The sequence below is a fragment of the Mauremys reevesii genome, linkage group 4 (assembly GCF_016161935.1).
Source record: "Mauremys reevesii isolate NIE-2019 linkage group 4, ASM1616193v1, whole genome shotgun sequence".
NCBI lineage: Eukaryota > Metazoa > Chordata > Testudines > Geoemydidae > Mauremys > Mauremys reevesii.
Window position 1 is genome coordinate 67,775,463 of NC_052626.1, and position 24,593 is coordinate 67,800,055.

General features: G+C 44.3%; 1 protein-coding gene across 4 annotated transcripts in view; it reads left to right on the plus strand.

The window, feature by feature from the left end:
- Positions 1-3,773: 3,773 nt before the first annotated feature.
- Positions 3,774-24,593, plus strand: part of ACTN1 (actinin alpha 1) — a 142,780-nt gene continuing 121,960 nt past the window's right edge. For 2 of the 4 annotated variants that reach the window (XM_039534960.1, XM_039534961.1), the window contains exon 1: positions 4,060-4,164. In XM_039534960.1, the coding sequence (XP_039390894.1) occupies positions 4,060-4,164 (105 nt within the window). Of the gene's footprint in view, positions 4,165-24,593 lie in introns of all 4 variants that reach the window. The other 2 variants (XM_039534963.1, XM_039534962.1) reach the window with 2 other exon arrangements.

The window sequence follows — 24,593 nt, forward strand, 5'->3', positions numbered from 1 at the left end:
TAATAGACCCTGCATAGCAGTTTAAGACGAGCAGTGAAGAAGACTATAGCCAATTCGAACTTCAGAGAGAATTTAAAAAAGGCAAAGAGTCATTACCTAATCTGGAAGATGATCGTGACCGTGGGATTAAGGATTCAATCCTGCAAGGTTCTAAGTGCTCTGGCTCCAATACAGCAAAACTCTTAAGTATGTGGCTAACTTTAAGACAGTGAGTAGTACCATTGACTTCAATATGTCAGTTGACTTGAATCAATATTTATCACTTGAAGCTTAAAATTGAAAACCCAAAATTTAGTATGTGGACACAAGTGTGTGGTTAATTAGCTGTCTTTATTCAACAACTTCCAATTTAAGCCCACCATCAAGTGGCTGTGCAAGCCCCCAGCCATCTTACTCTCTATACCTCAAAGCTCCCATAGCATTGCATATAGTGCATGTATCATGCCAGCTGACCAGCTGGACTCCTCTTGAACAAATGTAAAGTATTTTTAATTATAAGACTTAAGGATAATACTTTGCACTTCCGTAGTAACTTTTCATTGTTGAGGATCTCAAATTGTTTGACAAACAATAAATTAAGCCTCACAGTATCTGTGGGAGACCAATAAGAAGTATTATCCCCATCTGACAACGGAGAAAACAAAAAGCATGGAGAGGTTAAGCGACTCACCCACAATCACACACTGAGTCAGTGGTAGGGCCAGGGGAAAAAAAATCCCAACACCCTAGTCATAGGCCTGGTCTACCCTTAAAATTAAGGTTGACAGCTATAGTGTTATGGTGTGTGAAAAATCCACACCACTGAGTGCTGTGGCTATTCTGACTTAATCCCCAGTGTAGTTGATGGAAGAATGCGTCCAGTGACCTAGATACCATTGCTTGGGAGGTGGTGTTTCTAGAGCAACAGAAACAACCCCTTTTGTCACTGTAAACTGCATCTACACTGTGGGATTATGCCATCATAGCTACAGGGCTGTAGCTGTTTCTAGAGTCCCCGTAGTGTATACATGACCATATGCTCTGAGCATTAGACCCTGCTTCCTCTGCTTTAGCAGTGCTGGTGATTCAATAGGTGGCACTCTTCTCTCTGAGTCAGTACTGAAACAGTGATCCAGATCACTTCAGAAGAGATGTCACATTGACGTCCTGCCCGCTTGTAGGCACTAAAGATCCCACAGTGTTTTTAATTCATGAGTAGCAGTGTTAGTGCCAGAATCCTGGACAGATTCCAATTTAGGTAATCACATTCTGTCTCCCTAATAATTCTGCCTGCAGCTTCTGTTAGATATAATATTCATTTTCACTTCCTTTCCTAGGTGGATTTATAATGTTGCTTTTAAGAATTGCTGTGTTCCATCCAGAAATGGCAACACCTCGTATCTGGCAGATAATTTCAATACCCTGTGCCACACTTATCTCATTTGAAAAATATGGCTCATAACATACTTTACAATTACCTAGCACTTTTTCATTTTAGATTTCAAAGCACTTTACAAAAATAGGTAAGTATTATTATCACCCATTTTACAGAGATCTGAACAAATTTGTTTGAGAATCACCATGGTCTCTAGTAGATCAGAGCTGGCTCCCCTCCATTTCTGATCAGATGTCTGCTCTGAGCTCTATCATATGTGCTCTATATAACTGTTCATATGTCATATACTCTCTGTTCCTTAAGCAATCTGAAAACTGGACTTGTGTACACTCTCTCTAGGCGAAGGGATTGTATTTTGGTGTGTAATGCCTGTGGGAGAGCTATTTTAACAAGAACTGGGAATTTCCTTTCAGTGTCGCAAAGTAGCCATGGCTGGCTCAGAGACTCTTGCTGAAAATATTTGCTGTTACCAGGTTTTTTTCTTCATCAGCTTCACTGACAGAGAATCATGTCAAGTTCTCAAACAGCAGCAGCTTCTTAAATATTTTACTATGCCTGTCTTTGAAAAACTGCCTCTTGCTGGATGATCCAAGTTCCAAATCTATCCAGGTTTAAAGAGTTCTAGTGTAGTGTGATTTTGTTGGATAGAGAGAAGGACACCAAAAAACACTGAACACTTTGTAAAAAAACAAATTTCAGGCTTTTCATTACTTACTTTAAGTAAAATTATGAGAAAATGCTCCAGTTGTTAATTAAATTTAACCCTACAAATTTGAAAGCTTGAGAACTTTGGTTTATTTTATTTACAATAATATAATGGGAGTGTGGTTGGAACATTAGCCATGGAGAAGCTATTGATGCTCCATAATAAAACAACATGCAACTGTACAGACAAGATGGAATCCTGGTCCTTCAGCTCCAAAAACATAGGCCTTCAAACACTTGTGGTTAAATTAAAATCTCTGTTAACTATCATATATAGAAATACCATTATGTTCTTTCTGGGCTCCAGCCAGCCAAAGGGGCAATGATCTCACCCTATTCCACCTTGGTTGATCCTTGTGCCCATACAGAGCTCTATTGACTTCCCTGGGGTTCTGTGAAGATGCAGGGGTTTATCTAGGCAAACCCTATTATAGGATCAGAGCCATAGCTCCAGTTCAGCAAAACACTTATGTATGCACTAACCTTTAAGCATGTCCGTGAGTGCTTTAATTTTGGTTTGGAAAGTTGCCAGACTTACTCTGAAAGAATTTACTCAGAATTACTCAGGGAATGTTTTTGCAAACGCTGAAGAAAATGTGTACAGTACTCTATAGTTTAAGCCCCCAGTTCTGGAACACACATGGGCTTAACTTTAAGCATGTGACTAGTCCCACTGAACTCAATGAGGTGATTGTCATGCATAAAGTTAAGCATGTGCATAAGGATTTGGAGCATCCGAGCCAAAAAATTATTGTAGCTTTAACTTTTTATGGCAAATGTTTCTTTGTCTCCCTCTGGCTTAATATGCATTTTACTCTCCTCTTCAAACGTTCAATATAATTTGATTTTTAACCAATAACTTTTCCCTATAAAGTTTGCAACTCAAACATTGTAGCACAGTGCTAGTGGAATCAGGAAATGAAATAACTGGAAACATTGTAACTGACTATCCAATTTGACAGATATGCACAGACTAAGGCTCCTATTCTGCGAATTCATACACATGCTTAACTTTCCATTCATCCCATTAAACTCAACAAGACTACAGACATATTAAGTATATGTATATAAGGATTTGCAGGATTCTGGCTTAAATAAAGTGCATTCCTACTGACAAGTCAATGAGCTTTTTAACATTTTTTTGGTTTTTAATAAGGTATTTTTCTAGTAATCCAGGTAAGGACTATTTGTTTGAATATTGTACATGGTTAACCTGACAATGTTTCTTTAACACTGACCTGAATAATGTAAAAGCTTGTTTAGTAAAACAGGAATGAGGGAATAATACATCAAATATAACAGTTTGCAGTGTTGATCCCAGGATATTAGAGAGACAAGGCAGGTGAGGTAATATAACAAAAGTTGGTTCAATAAAAGATATTGTCTCACCCACCTTGTTCCTCTGTCAAACATAATAAGCAGACATACTTTGTTGTTGCATTTTTTGCATTGCACAGCAGGAATCTCACTGGGTTTAAGAATGTCTCTTCTGTCTGTTCAGTAGCTTCTGATATTACTATAAACCCCCAAGGTAAGGGGAGACGTCACCAAACTGAGTCCACAGCAGATTAAACTCAGATGTCACATGAGTAAGGGGGAGGAGGTGGGAGGGTAGCCTTAAATCAACCTATATCAACTGCTGAAAGCCCTGACTGACACAAGGGGGCCTCAATGAGAGCGATGGTAGCCTTGGAAAATGAACTTTTGGCAACTCCACCTAGCCAATGAGATTAACTAGGAGGCAGGGCTCTTCCCCCCGCCGCCCCCTTCCCTTCTGTGTGTGCAAAGACTAGGTTGAGCTCTGGTGTAAGTGGAGCTGCCGCGCGCCGCCACCTCCTCTCTCTCTCTCTCTCTCTCTCTGCCCGTGCTCCGCTGTAGCTGTGCTTCAGCAGGGAGCTCTCGAGACCGCCTGGGAGTGCGAGCTGTGGCAGTAGCAGGGGAGGAAAAACAAAAGCAGACCAAAGGACACACGCACAACCATGGATCATTATGACTCTCAGCAAACCAATGACTACATGCAGCCGGAGGAGGACTGGGACAGGGATATGCTTTTGGATCCAGCCTGGGAAAAACAGCAGAGAAAGGTAACACCCCCCTTTCACCCTCACCTCACCCCTTTCTCTCCCCCCCCACCAAGCATCCTAGTAAAGATCCTGGAGCAGGGGGTGGGGTGCTATTAGTAGAGGCTGCAGTAGCTCCATTAGAGAGGAGTGTTGTGTTACAGGCAGTTAGCAGGATGGGGGTGGGGAAAAGGTTTCCTTGGATTTGCGGGAGACTAGTTGTGTATTGGGGGGTCTGTGTGGCTACCTTCGCACGTTCAGTCACCCCCAGCGTTCAACAGGGAGGGATTTTCCACGTTTGAGGGCAGAGAGCTGGTTTGATTGATAGCTGGGCAGGTTTCCTGTTGGGAGCCGGATCCCTGCATCACCCTCTCGTTTTATTTAATTAAATAATGGAGCCTCGTCTGAAGAAGGGGGTTGGGGGTGGGACGAGCTGCAACATCAACCTAATTATGGATTTGTATATGCATAGCCGCCTATTTCCTCCTCCCTCCGATTTTCCCCATCTGGTCAGAGGTTGCAATGGACCCTGGAGCTGTACTCGCCTGCCCAGCTCTGCACAGGACCTGTTGAGATGCAGAGCTCGAATCCTGTAGCAAAGAGCTCGCCCCACGCCTGTCTTTTAATTCGCTCTGCAGCAGTGTTTTTAATTGAGTTTAAACCCAGGTGTTATTTGGTGGCTCACAGATCCCCGTGGAAACAGCGTTTGGAGATTGTGTATTAAACGCCTCTGGAGGGCTTGTGTGATTTAAAGAAACAACGTGTAACAGACACACATTAGGCTGTTGTCTTTCCTACCTGTGTGTGTGGGAGGTGGGTGGGCGCTGAAGTAGTGCGACCTGTGATGGGCGGTGGATAGGCGAAGAAATGGAGCCGTTTTATTGCCCAGTGTAGCAGCGCAGAAGTTCCTTTCCCCCCTAAAGCAACAGATGTTTTCCCTGTCAGCGCCAGGAGCCATGCAGACGGGAGCCCTAGCTCAGTCCCCTCCCATTTCGCAATGCAATTTACCAGGCTACACTCCTCTCTTTCTGGTTTTCTTAAATAGTGACGGGACTGCATTTGGCTTGTCCTGCTGTGCGTGCTATTAGGGGCCGCCTAACTGCTCCTCAGGAAGCTGTTGAAGAGATGAGTTGGGCGGCTGCTGGTGCCCTGGGGGAAGGGAGGGCTGTGCAGGTACATGTGTGTCTGCTACGAAGTGTCACTCCCATTGCAAAGCTCTCCACGCGTCTGCGTTGCCTCCAGAGAACAATGGCACACAAAGGAACGCTCTCTTTGGAGGCAGCAGACGCTGATTAAGGAGGAAAGCAGAATGTGAATGTAAAATTGGCTTGTTCCCCAGGGTGCACGCTCCTTCAGCTGGAGATGACCCCTGTACGCTAGACCTGCCTCCCCACTATACAGGGAAACAGGAGCACTACAGCTCTTTTGGAGATCAGATTGACTGACTGACCAGCGATCTGTTGTTAGTTAATTACCTCTTGCATTCCCACCACCTTATTCTCTCTTTTTGAATGGTCCCCAATTCCATGTGATCACAAGCGGAATGATAGCTCACTTCTCATTTGAATGGTGTGGTTTAGGGTTGGGCTTGTGCAGAACTTATGTCCAAAAATGGTAACATTCATCCCTTTTTTTAAACTGGGGGTGGGGGGGAGTTTAGGAGGAGTCCTAGCTGCTTCTTTTTCTCTTTTTAAGCCAAAGGCATCCTGTATTAGATCACTCTGGAATCCTAATCCCTGAAACATTTCCCTTTTAGTCACTTCATCAGACAATAAAATAGAACTCTTTTTTTTTTTTTTTAAAGAAGCATGGCAGGGCACCTCCTACAACTGTCAAGTCACTAGAGTGAATCACTTGTTAATTTTATGCTTGCAGTTTGTACCACATCTTGCCAATTCTGAATAGAAAATGGAACTACTTTCTTGTCGCACATAGTGGACATAGGTAGGGCCCTACCAAATTCATTGTCTGTTTTGGTCAATTTCACGGTCAAAGGATTTTAAAAATCATAAATTTTGTGATTTCAGCTATTTAGATCTGAAATTTCATGGCGTTGTAATTGTAGGGGTCCTGACCCAAAAAGGAGTTGTGGGAGTTGGGGGTCACAAGATTATTGTGGGGGCGGGTGGGTTGTGGTACTGCTACCCTTACTTCTGTGCTATTGCTGGTGGTGGCACTTCCTTCAGAGCTGGGCAGCTGGAGAGCGGCAGCTCTGCTGGCTGGGAGCCCAGCTCTGAAGGCAGTGCTGCTGCCAGCAGCAGCACAGAAGTAAGGATGGCGTGGTATGATATTGCCACCCTTAATTCTGCGCCACTGCCTGCAGAGCTGGGCTCTCAGTAGGCAGCTGCCACTCTCCAGCCACCCAGCTCTGAAGGCAGCTGTGCAGAAGTACGGGTGCCAATACCACAACCCCTCTAAAATAACCTTATGACCCCCTCCCCCCGCAATCTCTTTTTGGGTCAGGACCCCCAATTTGAGAAACGCCGGTCTCTCCCTTGAAATCTCTATAGTATAGGGTTAATGCACACAAAAGACTAGATTTCATGGTGGGAGACCAGATTTCATGGTCCTTGACGCATTTTTCATGGCTGTGAATTTGGTAGGGCCCTAGACATTAGGTGTTGGAGGCTGGTGGGAGTATATCTGGAGTTTTAAAAATTGTTTGGCTGCCTTCATGAATTTGGGAGTAACTGTGTGTACCAATAAGAGGACTATTTGTTTTTCCATGGCCCCCACCCCCAATACTTTAATTCATAGTTAACTGAAATGGTGGGTTCAGAAAGATTTCCATTGGGGACTGATGAGTTAATTAGAAATGATAGCTATGGAGCGCCTGCCATTGGTTTCATAGCTTGAAAAGGATGCATGGAGAGGATAAAAGGCATGAGACCTAAAGCATACAAACAAGAGTGCTTATTTGAGAACAGAGTTCATGGTAGGTGAGCTTATATGTCAACAGGGGGAAGGAGGGAAATTTTAATTCCCAGTCCATAGTGTGAGAATGCTAGATTGCTTATCTGAAGGACCAGCTAGCAGTAGTTTCTTTATTTTGCTCCAGACTAATTCAAAAGAATTGTCTGACTATGCCATAAAGTTTAATTCTCACCTAGGTATTAGGATACTAAAGTTGGTAAGATCTAATGTGGCCTAGTGGAGCCTAGCAATTTCCTTTGCAGAGCAAGGTGATCAGTTTTGCTAATAGATACTTCTCTGAGGGGAGAGGTGTATTATGTTTGTTACTTGTGGTTCAATGGGGTAAATATTAAGTGATTTCATAAAGAGTTTAACACCCTGACTTAGTTGTCAGCAGCAGGGATTGATCCCAGGCCTCTAGATCTAAAAGCATGTGACTCTGCTGCCTGAGCAAAAATCTTTTAGTCTTTTAGATCAAGGATGTAGCACACTCAAACCTCTATGTGGGCCAACCACTTAAAGGGGACAAAGAGCTACGCTATAAACATGGGTTACACACAAGAGAAATGAATGGCAGAAGGGGAAATGGTTTAAGGAATTCTTGTATCTATAGTAATCTACTACATTCTATTGAAACTGAGCCTGGACCAGTGAATTTGGAATATTGTATGGCATTCCTCCTCCTGTTGTGATGGGATGTAGATGTCTGTGTGTTTCTCTCTTTGGGGGATGGGGTTGTGGCATGGATCCTTTCCTCCAAATGCTACATGACCAAAGAGATTCTCTTCGGCAGAGGGATGTAGGATCCTAATCTCATAGTGAGACACCATTCTGGTTGCGCACGTCCATATGCGGGGTCAGATGGTGGGGGAGAAGTGGTATTCTCCCATGCTCTGCCCACAAAATAAACTGTCTATGCGAATCACCAGATTGAGTAAAATATGCAGATGTTCAAAATGTGATCTTGTGTGCTTCCTGGTGCCGGCTCAGTGGGATCTGAATATGCCCTTGCACTCTTTGGGCTTGGCTCCTTCTTTATTAAGGGGGAAGTGGTGGTATTTCCCAAGTATCGCTCAATTGTGGCACCGAAGATTAACAGCTGGGAGCAGAGCTAGAGTGCTAAAAATAGCAGTGTGGCCACTTGCGTAAATCCCATCCGACTCCCTTACTATGTACTCCAGGCAGCTAGCCCGAGTCACTCCCCATGCTGCTGCAGCCACACTGCTATTTTTAGTGTGCTAGCTTGAGCAGAGCTAGCATGGGTATGTTGAGCCAAGCTGGGAATTACACCTTCCAGCTGCTGTGTAGATGTACCCAAAACGAGACTCTCAGTAAACTATGCAGATGTGATTTCCTTTCTACACAGCATGGCAGCACTTTAATGTGGCTGTGTAGTTGTGACTCCAGCACTGGGAGAGCTGCTATAATAAAACCACCTCCGAGAGGGGAATAGCTACCAGCGCTGGGAGGACTATCTACACTGCCACTTTACAGCGCTGAAACTTGCATTGCTCAGGGTGGTGGTTTTTCACACTCTTGAGTGAAGAAAGTTTCAGCACTGTAAGTGGCAGTGTAGACAAGGCCTTACACAAGGAATGAAATAGTTCACAGTGTTGACATTAAATAATAATCACTGGGCATCTAAGTTCTCACCCCAGTGAGGTGAATGGGGCAGTTCACACCTGCTTTGCAAACTCATGTCTGGACCAGATATGCTTGGTTCACATTTCAGAGGTTTTTTTCACAACCACAATAGCTGCTGCTGCTTTTATAGCAAGCCAAGACTGGAGAGAAAAGAGAGTAGATTCAGAGAAGAGCCTGTGTATTGCATGAGTACACACCAGCTGTTTTTGGGTTGTGTGTGTGTGTTTTTATAATCAGCTTTTAGAACTTACTGTCACTGTTTCAGTGTTTCCTTTCCATTATGTGAATAGTGCTGATAGTGCCCTTTTTTGATGGCATGAAGGAAGAGATGCTTCCATCTTAACACTTCCAAGCAGAAGGGCTACTCTGAAGCTGTGTAAGACTGAGGGAATCTGCTTCAACATTTGAGAATAAACATCCGTACCCGCAGATAGCCATTCTCAGTTGTGCTCTATAGCAGTGAGTCTCAACCTTTTCGGACTACTGTACCCCTTTCAGGAGTCAGATTTGTGTACCCCCAAGTTACACCTCACTTAAAAACTACTTGCTTACAAAATCAGACATAAAAATACAAAAGGGTCACGGGGTGCTATTACTGAAAAATTGCTTACTTTATCATTTTAACCATATCATTAAAAATAAATCAATTGGAATATAAATATTGTACTTACTTTTCAGTGTATAGTATACAGAGCAATATAAACACGTCATTGTATGAAATTTTAGTTTGTACTGACTGTGCTTTTTATGTAGCCTGTTGTAAAACTAGGCAAATATCTAGATGAGTGGATGAGCCCCCTGGAAGACCTCTACGTGCCCCCAGAGGTATGCGTACCCCTGGTTGAGAACCACTGCTGTATAGGCCAAAGTAGGCCCTGGGTGGTAACTGTGCAATCCCATTGTCTTCAGTGGATTTGCACAGTTGTAACTAATTGAAACTTTGTAAACAGTTCTGTTGACACACAAAAGGACTGGAATCTCACTGCTGCACTGCTCAGCAGAGCTAATCAGGAGTAAAAAATAGTAAGAATTTAGATCTGCTGACTTTCAGTAACTGACTCTGAATACTCAGCAGATCTGCACCCAATGTGCAAGGAGATATTTATACAGAGTTAGTTTTCAGGTAGTTTTCACACATTCCGTGTGCCTGTATTTCTCCTTCTGTACAATGAGATTGATTGATTGATGCAGTGTTCTTCACAGGTGAGTAGTGAAATTGGGATCAGTGTCTCCTATAAATCACTTTGAGATCTGTGGAGGAAAAGCCTCTAGAAGTCCTTATGAATGATGATAGGCGTTTTTAACCTGATAGCTGGAAGATGCCTCCGCTCCCTCACATCTTATTCTCTCATTTCAGACTCCATTGAGTAACTAACTCCCTGCAGGAGCTTGCTAGGTGAAGAGCAGGAAGTTGTCAATTTAGAATGCAGGGGGCATTGCCACTGCTTGGAAAAACCAGCTTTTCCAGCTGCATAGCTTTTCTGTGAGAGGCTTTTTGGGCTGTCATGTTTTCAGAAAGGTTTTTAAGAGGCTTTCAAGAGCTCATCTCAGCAGTGATATTCACTTAAGGGGTGGAAAATAATGAACAGAACTAATTCTGCTCAATCTGACTTTTAATAAGCTTCTGCAGGGCCCATTTGTACAACAGCGGGAGTCTCTTGTGGGGATTAAATCTCTTTCCCTTGCAATATCGGACGACTCTTGGTGAAATCTTTCAGTTAGAAGAAACTACCATCTATTATACTCTTCCCCATTATTCTCAAGAAAATACAGTAAATGGGCTTCCAAAAAACACTTGCTAAGGCCTAACAGACTGATACTACTACTTCTCATTGTTACCCAGTGAAACTTTTTGAAAGCCACTGTCAGAAGATCACTCTCAAAATGTTCTCATCACTGCAGGTTGTTGGGAAATCTATGTAGCCTTGTAAAATGTGCCAATTATTGCCTTCCTGTACTAGTTTTGAAATACACCTCTACCCTGATATAACGCTGTCCTTGGGAGGCAAAAAAATCTTACTGTGTTATAGGTGAAACTGTGTTGTATTGAACTTGCTTCGATCCGCTGGAGCGTGCAGCCCCCCGCCCCCCCGAGCTCTGCTTTACCGCGTTATATCAGAATTCGTGTTATATTGGATCGCGTTACCTCGGGGTAGAGGTGTACTAGCCAATTTGTTGTTCCAGTTGTAAAAGCCACCATGAAATAGAACTTCACAGCCCACAAGAAATTTCCGCTTCTTGATCAGAAAAATCCGAGGCCTTGATCCAGCTCTCATAGGTCAATCAGGAGACACCCACTGACTTCAGTGAGGGCTGGATCAGGCCCTGAGTGAATAGGTGAACTCCCTGCAGATCAGCAAACTTGGGCTCTGTCTGACTGTGGACTTTGCTTCCATCACCAGCTGAAGACAACCAACCCGCAGCGAGAACACCAGCCCCTGGGGATGCAGTGGCAGTTCAAGCTAAAAAGTTTGTGAGGCCAGTGACTGTTGCGGTACCTCCATCTGAAATGCCATAGATCTGAGGTTTTAGAGATGCTGAGCACTGGGCACCTCTGAAAATCCAGCTCATGTTTTTTCAAATGGTTAACTCTAATTTTAGACACTGGTCACTGTCTGTAAGTGACTGGTCCAAGGTTGCAGAACCAAGAGAAAAAAATCTGATTCCCAGCCTGGTATGCTAATGACGATACTATGCTCCCTTTCTGACCAGACGGCTGCCATCTTGACAATATGATGCAGAGTAGGGTGAAGAATCCATTTGTAATGAGTGAACAGAAATTAAAAACCAACAGAAGTTGTTTTTTGTCTATTCTTAAGGGATTACAGTAACATTATTTTAAAATATTGATTCAATGTAAATGATTCAAACACTTAATTTTTATTTTAAAAAAATAACATGGTCTGTTTTCTCCAGGCCTGTTATCACACAGGACTGCTTACTAGGAAATTGCAATAAAATGCACTTCTTGCTGAGAAATCTAAACCATTCAGATTTTTGGAATTAGTGAAACAGTGACAGCAATAGCTAAACTGTGCTGAATACTTCTTGTTTATATGTAAATATTGACTAAATAAAGTATCTATAAATCACTGAAATTATCTGTTAGAAATGGCACCATCCCAGTAACTGGTAATCCTCTGAGTCTAGCAAGCAGTGTGTCATGTGCCGTATGTAAAGATAGTTATGAACATAAATGGTAGTTTGTATGGCCAGAAAGCTGTGGAATGGGTGCTGTCTGCCTGACTCACCATTCAGTCCAATGGATCTACCCACAGAAGTTGGTCCAATAAAATATATTACGTAGCCCACCTTATCATTTATTAGTTCTTTAAAGTCATTTAACTCAAAAGCATCCCTGACATGTTGCTGCAGAGGATGGATAAATCACTGGCTTTGGAAGGCAATTCATTGTAGAGCAGTGGGAGGTGGCGCTCTCTCTCTCTCTCTCTCTCTCTCTCATCAGGGGTTTGGTTTTGTTTTGTATTTTTACCAAGAACATTATTATTCATTGTAACCTCTTTGTATTGTGAGATGAGTGAGGCATCTGGGCTTTGTAGTGACTTGTTCATCCACACAGCAGCATGCTAGTGGAAGAACTAAGGAGGAGGTGGGGATGGACAGGAAAATGGTCTGTGCAGATTTGTGAGGGATGTTACAGGAGTGTGGACTGCAATTTAAAAACACAGGATTTAATGTACTGGATCAAACCATCTGTCCACCTACTCTGAGATCCATCCTCCTAATTGTCTACAGGACGGGGGAAAACACCCAAAAGGAAGCAAGCTATTAGCCCAGCAGTGTGAATGTATAGTTCTGGGGAATTCCTTGACTGTTGCAGGCAACCAGTTTAAATTCTTGGGTCTGTGATTTGGTTATCACTATCTTACTGTACATAACTACACAAGGCAAAGGTGATACCATTAGCCAGCCTCCCTAATCTCATTACTGATTTTCAGAGTGCAACTTGGTGTGTATTTTGTGCTTACTGCTAGCCCAATAAGTGGTGAAATTTGAATAGAAACTGTCCAGAAAGTTGTATAAACACTTTATTTTAGGCTGTCTAGTGAGAATTGGTCTCTTTGAAAAAAATTGCATGTTTTGAGATGGCCTTTTCCTGATACAGAAATTAAATGTAGCTAGATTACAGGTTTGGGAGTATGGGTCTAACAGTATTATTAAAATAGCTAGGATTGGAAGAGCAGTTGGCTCAGATTAAAATGACATCTATTGTGTCTTAATTAGAGCACACAAGATTTTTTTTTAATGTTTTGACCATTAGATCAGCATAATACAAATGCAGTAATGTACTGTATCCTGGAGGGTAGGGGTGCAGCTATTTTTGTCCTCTCTTGAACTAATGCCGTACTGATGTGATATACAATTTCAAAGCCTCACATGTAATACATTTTTATATACTGGAGGTTGTAAGCCATCTTCACCAATGAGGATGTGGGATTGTGTACTGCTCATTGCAATATCTTTGGAATTCACCCATGAAATTGGCCTGGAGTCCTCCTGGTTGGTGGCACAAGCTTTGGTGACAGAGATGGCAAAAGCCAACACAACTTTGCTTAAGAAGGCTTGGGAGCTTGTCACTACATCACGGCTAATTTTATTTTGTAGCATTATCTGTGACGTCCTGTGATTTATCATTGTTGTGTCTAATACTTAGGACATTCTCTGGGGTTTGGTTGCATTGGTATGAGGCAGCTTGCTCTGTCTGAAACTAGACTGGAGAAAGGGATGGAGACTCTATCTTGGGAAGACTTCATGAAGATGTAGCCTAAGGCGGCCCACTGGTTGTGTTGCTGGTTTTAAATACGTTATCTCGTAAGGGTCAAGCACTGATTCTTGGAGAGGGGGAGAGAACTCCACTGTAGTTCTTTAAGAACTTCTAATGCATCCGTTGTCATGTGGGTATGTTAGGAAAAAATCCTCCATGGCCTCTCCCACCCCAAGACAGGGAAATAAGTACCCACCTGCCCCCACCAAAATACAGGGCAGTTAATAAAAGACCTGAGTTTGTGTATGCATGTAAAATAAATCTATAAAATGCAAGAGTGTTTTTTCCCTAAAAATTGCGAAATGTGAGTTTTATAAGAGAGAGTGACTTTTTTATGAAGAATGCCCACCTCTAGGCTTTCAGTGCTGGAGACAGTTATCCAGAGCCTTGATCAGTTATGAAGAAGTAGATGGGGAGAGGATGATTTGTGAGCCTTGACTATTGACCATGGGGCCTCCAATCTGAGAGTAGCCATCACTCAAATGTCAAGTCCAGTTAACCATCTCAGGGCTACTTCCAACTCCATTTTGAAGCAAGATTGACTGACTCATTCTGAAAGGAGCCTGTTGGTGATGGTGGGGAATCTCTTGAATGAGGGGTCGGGAGTGGAGAGAAATGGAAGGGAATCCATGGGACTCTAAGCAACAAACTGTATTAACTGAGCGAAACCGCAAGCGTTAATAAGATTAGCAAAGAGCTAGCTAGCTTCCTGTTTCTCTGCTGCTGCCTTATTTTTTTCTTCTCTTTCATTATAACAGAACCCAGCCATAGGATGTTTGTGGTGTGGCCTGGAGCCAGACAAGCCTCTTAGCTCCCTATTAGGCAATAAAACAGCACGTCTCTCTCTCTCTCTCTTTTTTCCATGTTAATTTCCCATCCTTGTATCTTTCCTGCTATGTGGTAATGGACATGTGACTGGATGGGCTATGACTACTGTAAGCAAGCCCTGCCAGGGCTGTACCAGTGTTACTGCTGCCTCACACCTCAGTGGTGCATGGACTCAAATTTGTCTTCTGTCTGCCGTATTTTTTTCCTCATTTCTTCTTCTCCTGCTTGTCATCTCCTGTTCTTTCCCTCTCTGTCCCAAACACACACAGATGCCTGGAAGTACTGAGACCTGAATTCAAGAAGGTTTTATGATGGCAAACCCAGGTCCTACAATTGTGTTGCACCCCCTTACCTGGAAATATTGCCAAGCGAGATGAAAAACACTGAAATACAGCTGCCTTCGGGGTGGGAGGCGGCAGCCAAGCAGTGGCTACAGCTTGCTGCATAGCTGGGGTTGGGCAAGAGCAATTCTGGCTGAGATGCCTTCTCTGATTGCACGTTGGTGTCTATCCCCCTAGGGCCTGGTTCTTAGAGGTACTGATCATGCACAACTCCTGCAGAAGTCAAAGGGAGCTGCAGTTGCTCAGCATCTCTGGAAAACTAGGCCCAGAAATCTCATTTAAAGGGCTTCCTCAATGCATAAGTACAACTCCCATTGGTGTGAGTCTGAGGTGTATGGATAAACACAGTGTGGCATATGGTCGTTTACCCAGCTGAGTCTTACAGCTATGAATCAGTCTACACAGAGAGAATGCCTCCTGGAAATGCATTCCACTCTAAAGAGCCGGAACTGACATCAAAACCTGCTCTTGTGTTGGAGCCAAGGGCACTGTTCTGAATGGGAGACGCTGGCAGGTGACAAAACTATGTTCTGGTCATTTGTATAATTTTAAGTGCACACTATTGAGGTGTGAGACTCGAGTTAACTTGTGTGTCTTCTCAGATCTGGGAGGTTCATGTAAGTGTCTGGGCTCTAAAGGCCAGCAGCCTCGTTTTTATGATCAACCCTACAAAAACAAACCAGTGTGATTAATGAAAAGATGTTTGGGGGGGGGGCGGAGAAGAGTTTTCTTTAAGGAAATAATTCAAACTAGTTTTGGAAGGCTTCATTGGTCGGTGGAAGGGGGGCTGACTCCGAACAGAATCAGCAATAATTCTAAGTCTGTTCAACTTGTAGTGACTCCAGATTACTATGATGATGGTCACCTAGCACCCTGAAATAAAAAGTTTTATAATATAAAATGGGGTGAGGGTAGCCCATGCTTGGATCTTACTCTGCAAGTGCTGTGTTGTGAGCTCTTTGCTGACTTGCCTAACTTGGTGATTATGGGTTCAAAAGCAGCTCAAGTCAGCAGAGTCTGAAACTGGCCAGCATTTCTCAAACTACTGTACTGGTGACCCCTTTCACACAGCAAGCCTCTGAGTGTGACCCTCCCCCCATAAATTAAAAACACTTGTTTATATATTTAACACCATTATAAATGCTGCAGGCAAAGCGAGGTTTGGGATGGAGGCTGACAGCTCATGACCCCTGATGTAATAACCTCACGACCCCATGAGGGGTCCTGACCCCCAGTTTGAGAACCCCTGGGCTAGGAAACATCATCTCTGCTTTAATAACTAACTACTAAATGATCAGGGTAGATAGGCAGAACTGATTGCTGGGGATGATCAGTGGGCCCATCCTTCACTGTAGTATAGGCACATGCTGCTCTTTTGCACTTACTTAATTCCAGTTAACTGTGGAACCCTTTTGGAGTGTCTGTATTTAGGCAAAGCAGGCTATCTGTGTCGTAAAACAGCTCAGGAACTTTCATTCTACTTGCTTTATAAACAGGTTCGCTATTGTGTGAGGTGGGTTCCACGGAGAACACACACATTGCTATCAGATTCTTTTAGTATCAGGCTTAGCTCTCAGAGGGAGTTGATCCAAGACCTGTTGAAAGCCACAGAAAGACACTCAGTACTTCTGTGAGCTTTGGATCAGGTGTGCCAAGGGTTCTTGCTACTCTTCAGTGAGGTGTATAGTGTGTTTTACATTATAGCAGTAATTATGATAGATGTGTTGCTAAACCCCTGAATACAGACCTATGAACTAGCCTCTCAAGATTTCTGGGACACGCAGAGAGATCCAGGTATGGTCTATATGTCCGAACTGTTTGCTCTCTTCTTCACTATAGAAAGTGATGTACATGTCACATAGGGTGTCCTGACATTCTCAGTGCTGTTACCTGTGGCACCTTTATTGGTGTGAATGCACCTCCCAGCAAATGCACAGAGGCAGTTGGTGAGTAACTTCTGCTACTTAATTTGTTATCCCCTAAGAAAGATATAAAACAAAATTGAGTCCCACCGCCACCCCCTAAAAAGCCCCTGTCCCCTTTCAATTGATTAATGGTATAGCAAGAACTATTCTCTTAAAATACTTATACCAAGCATGGGTAAATACTTAATTTCCTTGGGGTAATATTAATTGCAGCCAATAACATCTGTCTATTTTTTCATCTGGCTTCTTAATACCCTAGTAGGTATCTCCAACTGAACCTTTTTTGCCAGGGAGATATATATATAAAGTAGCAATGTGCTACCTGGCTTGGGAGATTTTGATATTCCGTGGAGAAGAGAACAGTAGCTAGGCCTGTGTGTGTGTGTGTAGGCCTCCAGATCATGGTGGTGGTTTTGTGAGTGGCTGCTGTCTGTGCTGTACCTGCACTGTGGATACAGCAAGAACATCAATCTCTCTGGCACTGTTTGTCTGGCACCTTTCACCAGCAACAAGTTTAGTCAGTTGAATTGCCTGGAGGTTGGGGTGAGAAAGGGAAGGAAGAGGGTCATCTTTATATATTGCTTCATTAATAGCCACCTTGAAACAGACTGGTTCTTAACTCATGGACACTAGCTGTTTCCCAAGGGCTTTGTTAGGCCACTGGAGTGCTCAGGCCAGGACTAAAACTGGTTCCAGCTGTGGGGAGCCAACTCTGAACTCACTCTGGGTTGTAGTCCCAGCTCCTGGGCTTTCCTGGTCAGAAATCCTCATCAGCCACCTGCACTCCTGACATGATCAAACTTTTCCCTGCCTGCGTTTGAGCTGAGAACAGGTAGTGGAAGTGACTTGGAGAGGTAGGCCACACAGAACAGGGCATTGCTGTGTGGTAAGGGGGGCTTACATGCTTCAAATCTTAGTGGTGAGGTAGGCTGACAGCATATATGAGACAATTGGGGATGGAGGGAGTGCAGTGTAAATAGGCCTCACAGAGGAGCAATGTTATAGTCCCTGCCCCAGGGGGCTTACAATCTAAGTATAAGGCAAGAGACGACAGACGAACACAGACAGGGCTGTCCAAGTAAACAATGAGACAGTACTGGTCAGCATGATAGGCAGTGGTCTCTGCACACCAGCAGGCTAACCGTTATCAAGGTGTGTGTGGTGGTTTTTTTGTTTTGTTTTTTTGGGTAGGCATCATGGCAAAGGAGAGGTTTTTTTGAGAAGGGGTTTGAAAGTGATGAATAATGAGGTGGCTCTGGAGATGTTTACATGGAATACCTCCCAAGCATATTGGGCAGCAGTGGGGAGCCCTCTGGGAATTGGAATTTTTCCCCTTTACTGTGGTTCTGGCACACTGGGTGTTCCTTTCCCCTTCTATTAAATAGGAACGTCAGTTTTTTCTCTCTCTCATCCGGAGTGGTACAGGACAGAGGAGGTATGTAGCTGGAGCAGGAAAAGCTGTGTGACCGTGATCTGCCTCTCTCCACAGAAAATGCTTGGCCACAGGTACAGCATGGAGTGGCTCCATGAAACTGCCTGTCTTACCTCCCAGTAAGCATTGCTTCTTGGACCCAGAGGGCTTTGAGTTCAGGCAGCAGCCCATTGGCCCAACCTTCTCTTGGCACTCTGCCTCCAAGGAACGCTCCTTAGGGGAAAAAGGAGAGATGGAATCAACAGGGCCAGAGGCTGCAGGAGGCACCCACTAAGACTAAGCCACACCAGGTTGGAAACTTCTGGGTTAATGACTGATGCTTGAGGCCCTTGCATTATCATTAAAGGTTGCTATTCAAGGGAAAATACTGCATTTCCACTGTTTCAGATGACATGGCCTTTGGCTCAGGATGCTGTCAGTGTTCATGCCTGGCCAATCAGTCAGAACTAGCAGGCTTGTGTTAAGAGTTTCCAAAATGTTTGTCATTTATAAATCATTACATGCTGTTACATGCTTGTAACAAACTTATGAACATGATGGCATGTAGATAACTTGTCATGCACACGCCTGTCTACAGCAGACCTTATAGTTCAAATGGTTTACAGGCCTCCCAAATTACAAAGCTAGTGTATGAATAGGAACCCTCCTGTTCATGCAACCATGCCTCCACCAAGAGTGTAATTTTCATGCAACAATGTATCATTTTGTGACACATTACATTGCACTTCTTGCTGTGCCAGTCTCTGCAAATGCTCTGAGCCTGCCAACCACTGACAGGCTCTGAAATCTGAAAAGAGGTTTCCATTTTAGAACCTTAGCGATTTTCCCCTATACCTTCTGTAGTGGTTTGTTTCTTTAAGGCTGTTAACCGGCTGTAATCCAATCCAGTTGTTCCCTAGTTACTGTAAGCATTCTATTAATTACAGTAGTAATAATACTTGAAGGCTAATACCATCGATATATGCAGGGCTTGGAAAAACTTCTACCTGATAACTACTATCCAAGGCTGCTGCTAAGAAGGGGGAGGCTGCTGGTCAGCATCTGATGTGAAGCCCAGAACACCTCCCCTCTAGGCATGTTGTGGGAAGGTGCCTGAGCTTTGGAGTAGGGTGCCACCTCAGGAACCCACCATGAGGATCCACACCTCTTGGCACCATGCTTTGCCAGCTTGTGTCTGGCAAATTCTGGAGTGGTTCATGCCCAACTCCCATCCTGTCTGCTAGAGAAGAGGGTTCTCCCTTCTCTCACCTCAAAGGAGGCATTAAAGCTACTGTTCCCCTACCCTTATCCCCTACATGCATCCACCTGCTTGTGGATGGGGGTCTCAGTGGGCCATTCTTCATTTCTCCTTTCCCACCTCAAAGGGAAGGGGATACCGGTTTAGTGCTGGGCTCCCTGCTTTGCTTGAAGGGCAATAGAACAAACAGGGAGCGGTTTGTTGCACCGATGGGCAAGGCAGTTCTTGTTACTAATTTTGACTCTCATTGGTGTGGGGACAATCCCATCCTGTCCCAACACTCCACGTCTTCACAAATGCCATGTGCCAGTTTCCTGCACTCCTCTGTCAGAAATGACACTCTTACTTGCACAGGCCACAAGGAGTCAGTCAAAGGAGACAGTGTAAGATGAAGCCAGGTGGCAGCTAGAGGTTGATTTTTCATGTTCTAGGGTGGTATAATGCCTAGTTTTTGCAGGGTAAAAACAATCCCCATTCTTCCCCCAGTGGGAGTAATTCTCTTGTTGTCATATGAACCTCTTGCCCCTCCCCCCATATAATGTATGCTTTTCCTACTCCAAAAAAAAACACTTTTTTTTTCCAGTGGGCCTGAGGTGAGGTGATCTTTCTCTGCTGATTCACCCTTCTGCCTAGGGCTCAGAGTTTCCAAGCAGACAAACCCTCCTTGCTTTTGTCTTTAGACTCTTCCTTTTTAGGAGCAGTGAGGTGACTAACCCAAAGGCTTTTCCTGCTCTTTTCTTACTTCCCCCACATACTTATCTAGGAGCTTACGTGGCTCCCATCATGGTGGTATCTGTGTGATTCTCATACCGTCCTGTATCAAGCATGTTGTGCTACAGACAAGCTAACTCTTGTCTTGTGTAGGAGAGGGACTGAGGAGTGGCATTTGGGAAGCTCAAAAAGCAGAGGGCAATGCTGGGTGAGGGAGGAAGAAAGTAGATGGGTGTGGAGGGAGAGCTACAGAACATAAAGGATCTGACGTTAAAATACTGGTGTATCTAGCTGCCAACTCTTTCTCTGTTCACAGGCTGGATGTGCCGAGTGGTTGAATTGGTCTGTTTTAGTGTGTGTTGGCCTGTGATACAGGATCAGGGAGTGAAAAAGGTATTCAGCCTGGCTTCAGGACAGGGAAAGGAAAAACATACCCCACCACAGAATCTTCAGTTTGGTTTTGGGGAATCTTATTTCACTGCTTTTACAGACTTCACTCTGGATATGTGTGGGGCAATAGAGATGTATGCAATTTGAATCATGGCTCTGCCATTTAAAGTGAGGAAAGAAGGAATTTTTAAAAACCTCTGGTGCGAGTTGGCCTGACCCATGCACTGGCTTTTGCCTCTGGAAGTGGTCAGATTTTGTTTGAAACCAGGTAACAGACAATCACCTTTGACATCACAGTCCCACAGAGTTGATTGCATTATCACTTTAGAGGCCCTGATGTCACCGGTACACTATGTGGAATGGAGTATGACCCAGACTGTAGAACAAATTTATTGTACAGGCACTGCCTTTAGCACCGAGTCTTGTCATAAGGTAGTGAGGTGGGTTTCTGAAATACAGTTGGCCCCCAACACGAGAGTAGGTTTGCCGAGTCCAAAGAGTATCCATGAGACAAAACTAGTTCATGAAACAACCTGGCCTTAAAGGACATTGTCAAAATTTACCTTTTTAACTTTTTTCCTTACAGACTTCTATAGTGATTATTACGAATGGAATTTGCTTCCCCATTTTTGGTGCCTGTTTGCATCTTACTAGGCTTGAACCATGAAAGTAGCCCCATCAGTTTCAGTTCCTTATTCTTCTTCTCTAGCACAAGGTGTTTGAGTTTCCATCTGTCTTGGGTACTGATGTGGCCCTGTTACCACAGTATTGGACCACCTCACAATCTTTAATGTGAGGTGAATAAGTGCTGTTATCCCTATGTTACAGGTGGGGAACTGAGGCACAGAGAGGCTAAGTGATTTGCCCACAGTCATGCAGGAAGTCTGTGGTGGAGCAGGGAATTTAACAGGCACCTCCAGAGTCTTGGAGTAGTGCCCCACCACTGACCATCCTGGTACATTGCTGCAGGGAATGCATTAAATCAAAACTGTCACTGGAGCTAAAAAGCTCACAAACATTTCCAGTTATACTGGGTCTTACAAATCCCCATCTTATTTATTTTTAAATCTCTAGTTTGAGCATAAACTCTTGGACAGCATCACTTTAATATCTTTCATCTAGGGCTATTGAATTGATTTAACCCAGGAGGTTTTCTTTTCTGATGTCAAATTCTCCTTCCCGCTCTCTTCTCTTCTCTTTCCTCACCATTATCATTGGGAGCTGTGAAGCTAAATCCCTGCTCTCACTGTAACCTGCTGTTGTCTTTGCTGCTTCCTTATGCTTCGGGTTGAAGTTCGCTGTTCCGCTTAGATGGGCTGCTGGCTCTCATGGTCTGATTACGTTAATAAACTGAGACAATCGTGGAAAGGAAGAACTCAAAAACAGCACTTCTGCTAACAAATTATCAACAATTATCTTCTTCAGCTTCTTCTTTTTGTAGGCTATTTTACTTGTGCCATTTTAAAAGTATTTATTCTGAAATCTCCTGTTGGCAATGAATTCTGGCAGCCACTAGCTATCTAAACCTCACCTTGCTTCTGTGTATGGCAATAACAGACCAGATTGAAATAGGGAAGTTTGTTTACAATCAGATTATGGGAATCTGAGATGGGAATGTAATTTACACAGTGCATGCAAGGAAACGGCTCTTGTGCACAACAAAGTCCTTCACCCTAGAACTCTGTGTACAGTACATAGCCAAGGATGTCCTCTGTATAAACATTCTCAAGTGGATGTGGAAGGATGGTCTTGAGTCTAAAGCAAAGAGCTAAGAGGTCTCGATTTTATTCCTGGCTCTGCCATGAATTTCCTGTGTGACCATGGGCAAATCACAATCTTGCTGTGCTTTGGTTTCTTTATCTGAAAAATGAGGACCATTCTTATTTATAGCCTTTTTCAGATATTACCATAGTATCTGAGTGCCTCCCAATATCAAGTAAGCCTCCCAACCCCAGTAGTAGGGTTGCCAACTTTCTGATTGCAGAAAACCAAACTCCCCTGCCCTGCCCCTTCTCCAAGGCGCCGCCACCATTCACTCCATCCCCCGTCGCTCGCTCTCCCCCACCCTCACTCGCTCACTCATTTTCACTGGGCTGGGGCAGGCGTTGAGGTGCGGGAGGGGGTGTGGACTCTGGGGTGGGGATGAGGGATTTGGGGTGCAGGAGGGGGCAAGGGGTTGGGGGAGGGCTCTGGAGTGGGGCCAGAAATGAGGGATTTGTAGTGTGGGAAGGGGCAGAGGGCTGGGATATGGGAGAGGGTGAGGGGTGCAGGCTCTGGGTGGTGCTTGCCTCAGGCAGCTCCTGGAAGTGTCCGGCTCCTGGGCGGAGGGGCCAGGGGGCTCAGCCCACGCCTGCAGGCACTGCCCTTGCAGCTCTCATTGGCTGCAATTCCTAGCCAATGGGAGCTGTGGCGCTGTTGCTTGGGGTGGGGGCATTGCACGGAGCCTCCCTGGCTGCCCCTGCGCCTAGGAGCCAGAAGTACATGCCCGCTGCTTCCAGGATCCGTGCGGAGCCAGGGCAGGCTGGAAGCCTACCTTAGCCCCGCTGCACCACTGACTGGACTTTTAACAGCCTGGTCAGCGGGGCTGACAGAACAGCCAGGGTCCCTTTTCAACCGGGCATTCTAGTCAAAAACTGGATGCTTGGCAGCCCTACCCAGTAGGGTAGACATTAGGTGAGTATTGTCCATAAATATGTACCTACTCACTTCAAAAGTGGATTGAAGCTTAATTAATTGCCCTTTGTAAAGCACTTTTGAAATTCTGGGAAAGTCTTAGAGTACAGAGTTTTCTAGATGTGTGTGTCTGGTACAGCTCCCCCCTCTGGGACTGTTCATAAGCTTGTTGTATAGAGTTAAATCTACTGTGGACCTGGTGCAACTTGGTAGTTCTGTAACTAGAAAAAAGCCTTATAAAGAGGGATTAGGTTTGTACTGTGTGATCCCAACTCTGGATAATTTGCCAGGAGACCTCCTCCATAAAGATCCCCTCAAATTGGCAGTCTCTTGGTTTTTTTTCCACAGGCCTTCAAACCTAAGATCTGTCAGGAACTCTTGTATCCTACTTTTGATTTATCTTTTGTATATCCAAAATGAAGTCCTCTCCCTTCTTTAGTTTAGCTGGGGAAGGGCTCATTCTGCAAAGTGGTATGTGGAACCACAGACAAATTGCAGATGGGATATAGCCAAGAGAGATGGAGGGCTGCACCCATCCCAGGACTCATGGCAATTGCTTTTTACTGCTGTACCATCTACTGCCTGGGGGGAAAAAAAAACCTCTCTTCCTCTGTTCAAGCCTTGCCCAGCCATTCTGAACTTTTGCAGGTAGGCCCAGTAATTGTGTTATTCTGTATGTGAAAAGAATAAACTCTGCTTTAATGTTCCATTGATAGGAATATAACAAAGTTTAAACAGCCTTTCACTAAGCAATACATCTGAATTCAAGCATGGGAGGCAGGCAATCGGAAGCCTTGGCTGGCTTGAATACTGTTCAGCCAGGAACTGCAGACTGGCCATTCCAGTAAGGTTCAGCAGGATGCAAATGCTGTCAGGTCTGTAATTTACAGCAAACTGTCTATATTTAAGTAACTGTCACAGGACGCAGTATTGTGAGCTTAACTCTGACCATGTCATTCCCCTGGGTACTCTACAGACCTGGCCTATAGTTTGAATTTGGCATTCTGCCTCCTTTTGTGGTCCTAACACAGCCGCCTGCATTTTAGAAAAGAGTGCTAAATCTGATAGTCAATATACCTGCATCTGCTGCGAACCCTGGAGGGCTGAGCAAAGGCTCTGCTTCTGTTGCCTATGAAGAAGCTTCTGCTAACTCGTTCTAGTCCCACTGGTGATCTTCTGAGCTCAGACCTACACTTGGGTACCAAGTTGGGCATTGGCTCATAGCATAACAATTGTATATGTGCAACCTCCATACTTGTTAAGGCTGAAGGTTCAAAAATGTGGAGGCTTTATGCAAATGATCTGATATCCTAAATTTGAATATGCATTGTCTTATTTGCACAAATGGCAGCAAATGTCCTGAATACCATAATTTTAAGAACAGTTGCCCCTTGTCTTGCTGGGTTGGTAGCCCCTGGTGCCGGCTGATGCTTGCTCTGGGCTTTGAGAGGGCTATGATAGCTTCCTGCCATCATTTTGGGGATGCTCTAACTGGGCTAGCCCCTGGCTGGGTGCACTGCTGTGGCAGCACCTTGTTCCTTGGCAGGTGGAGCTTTGGCCCAGCCTGGCCAGG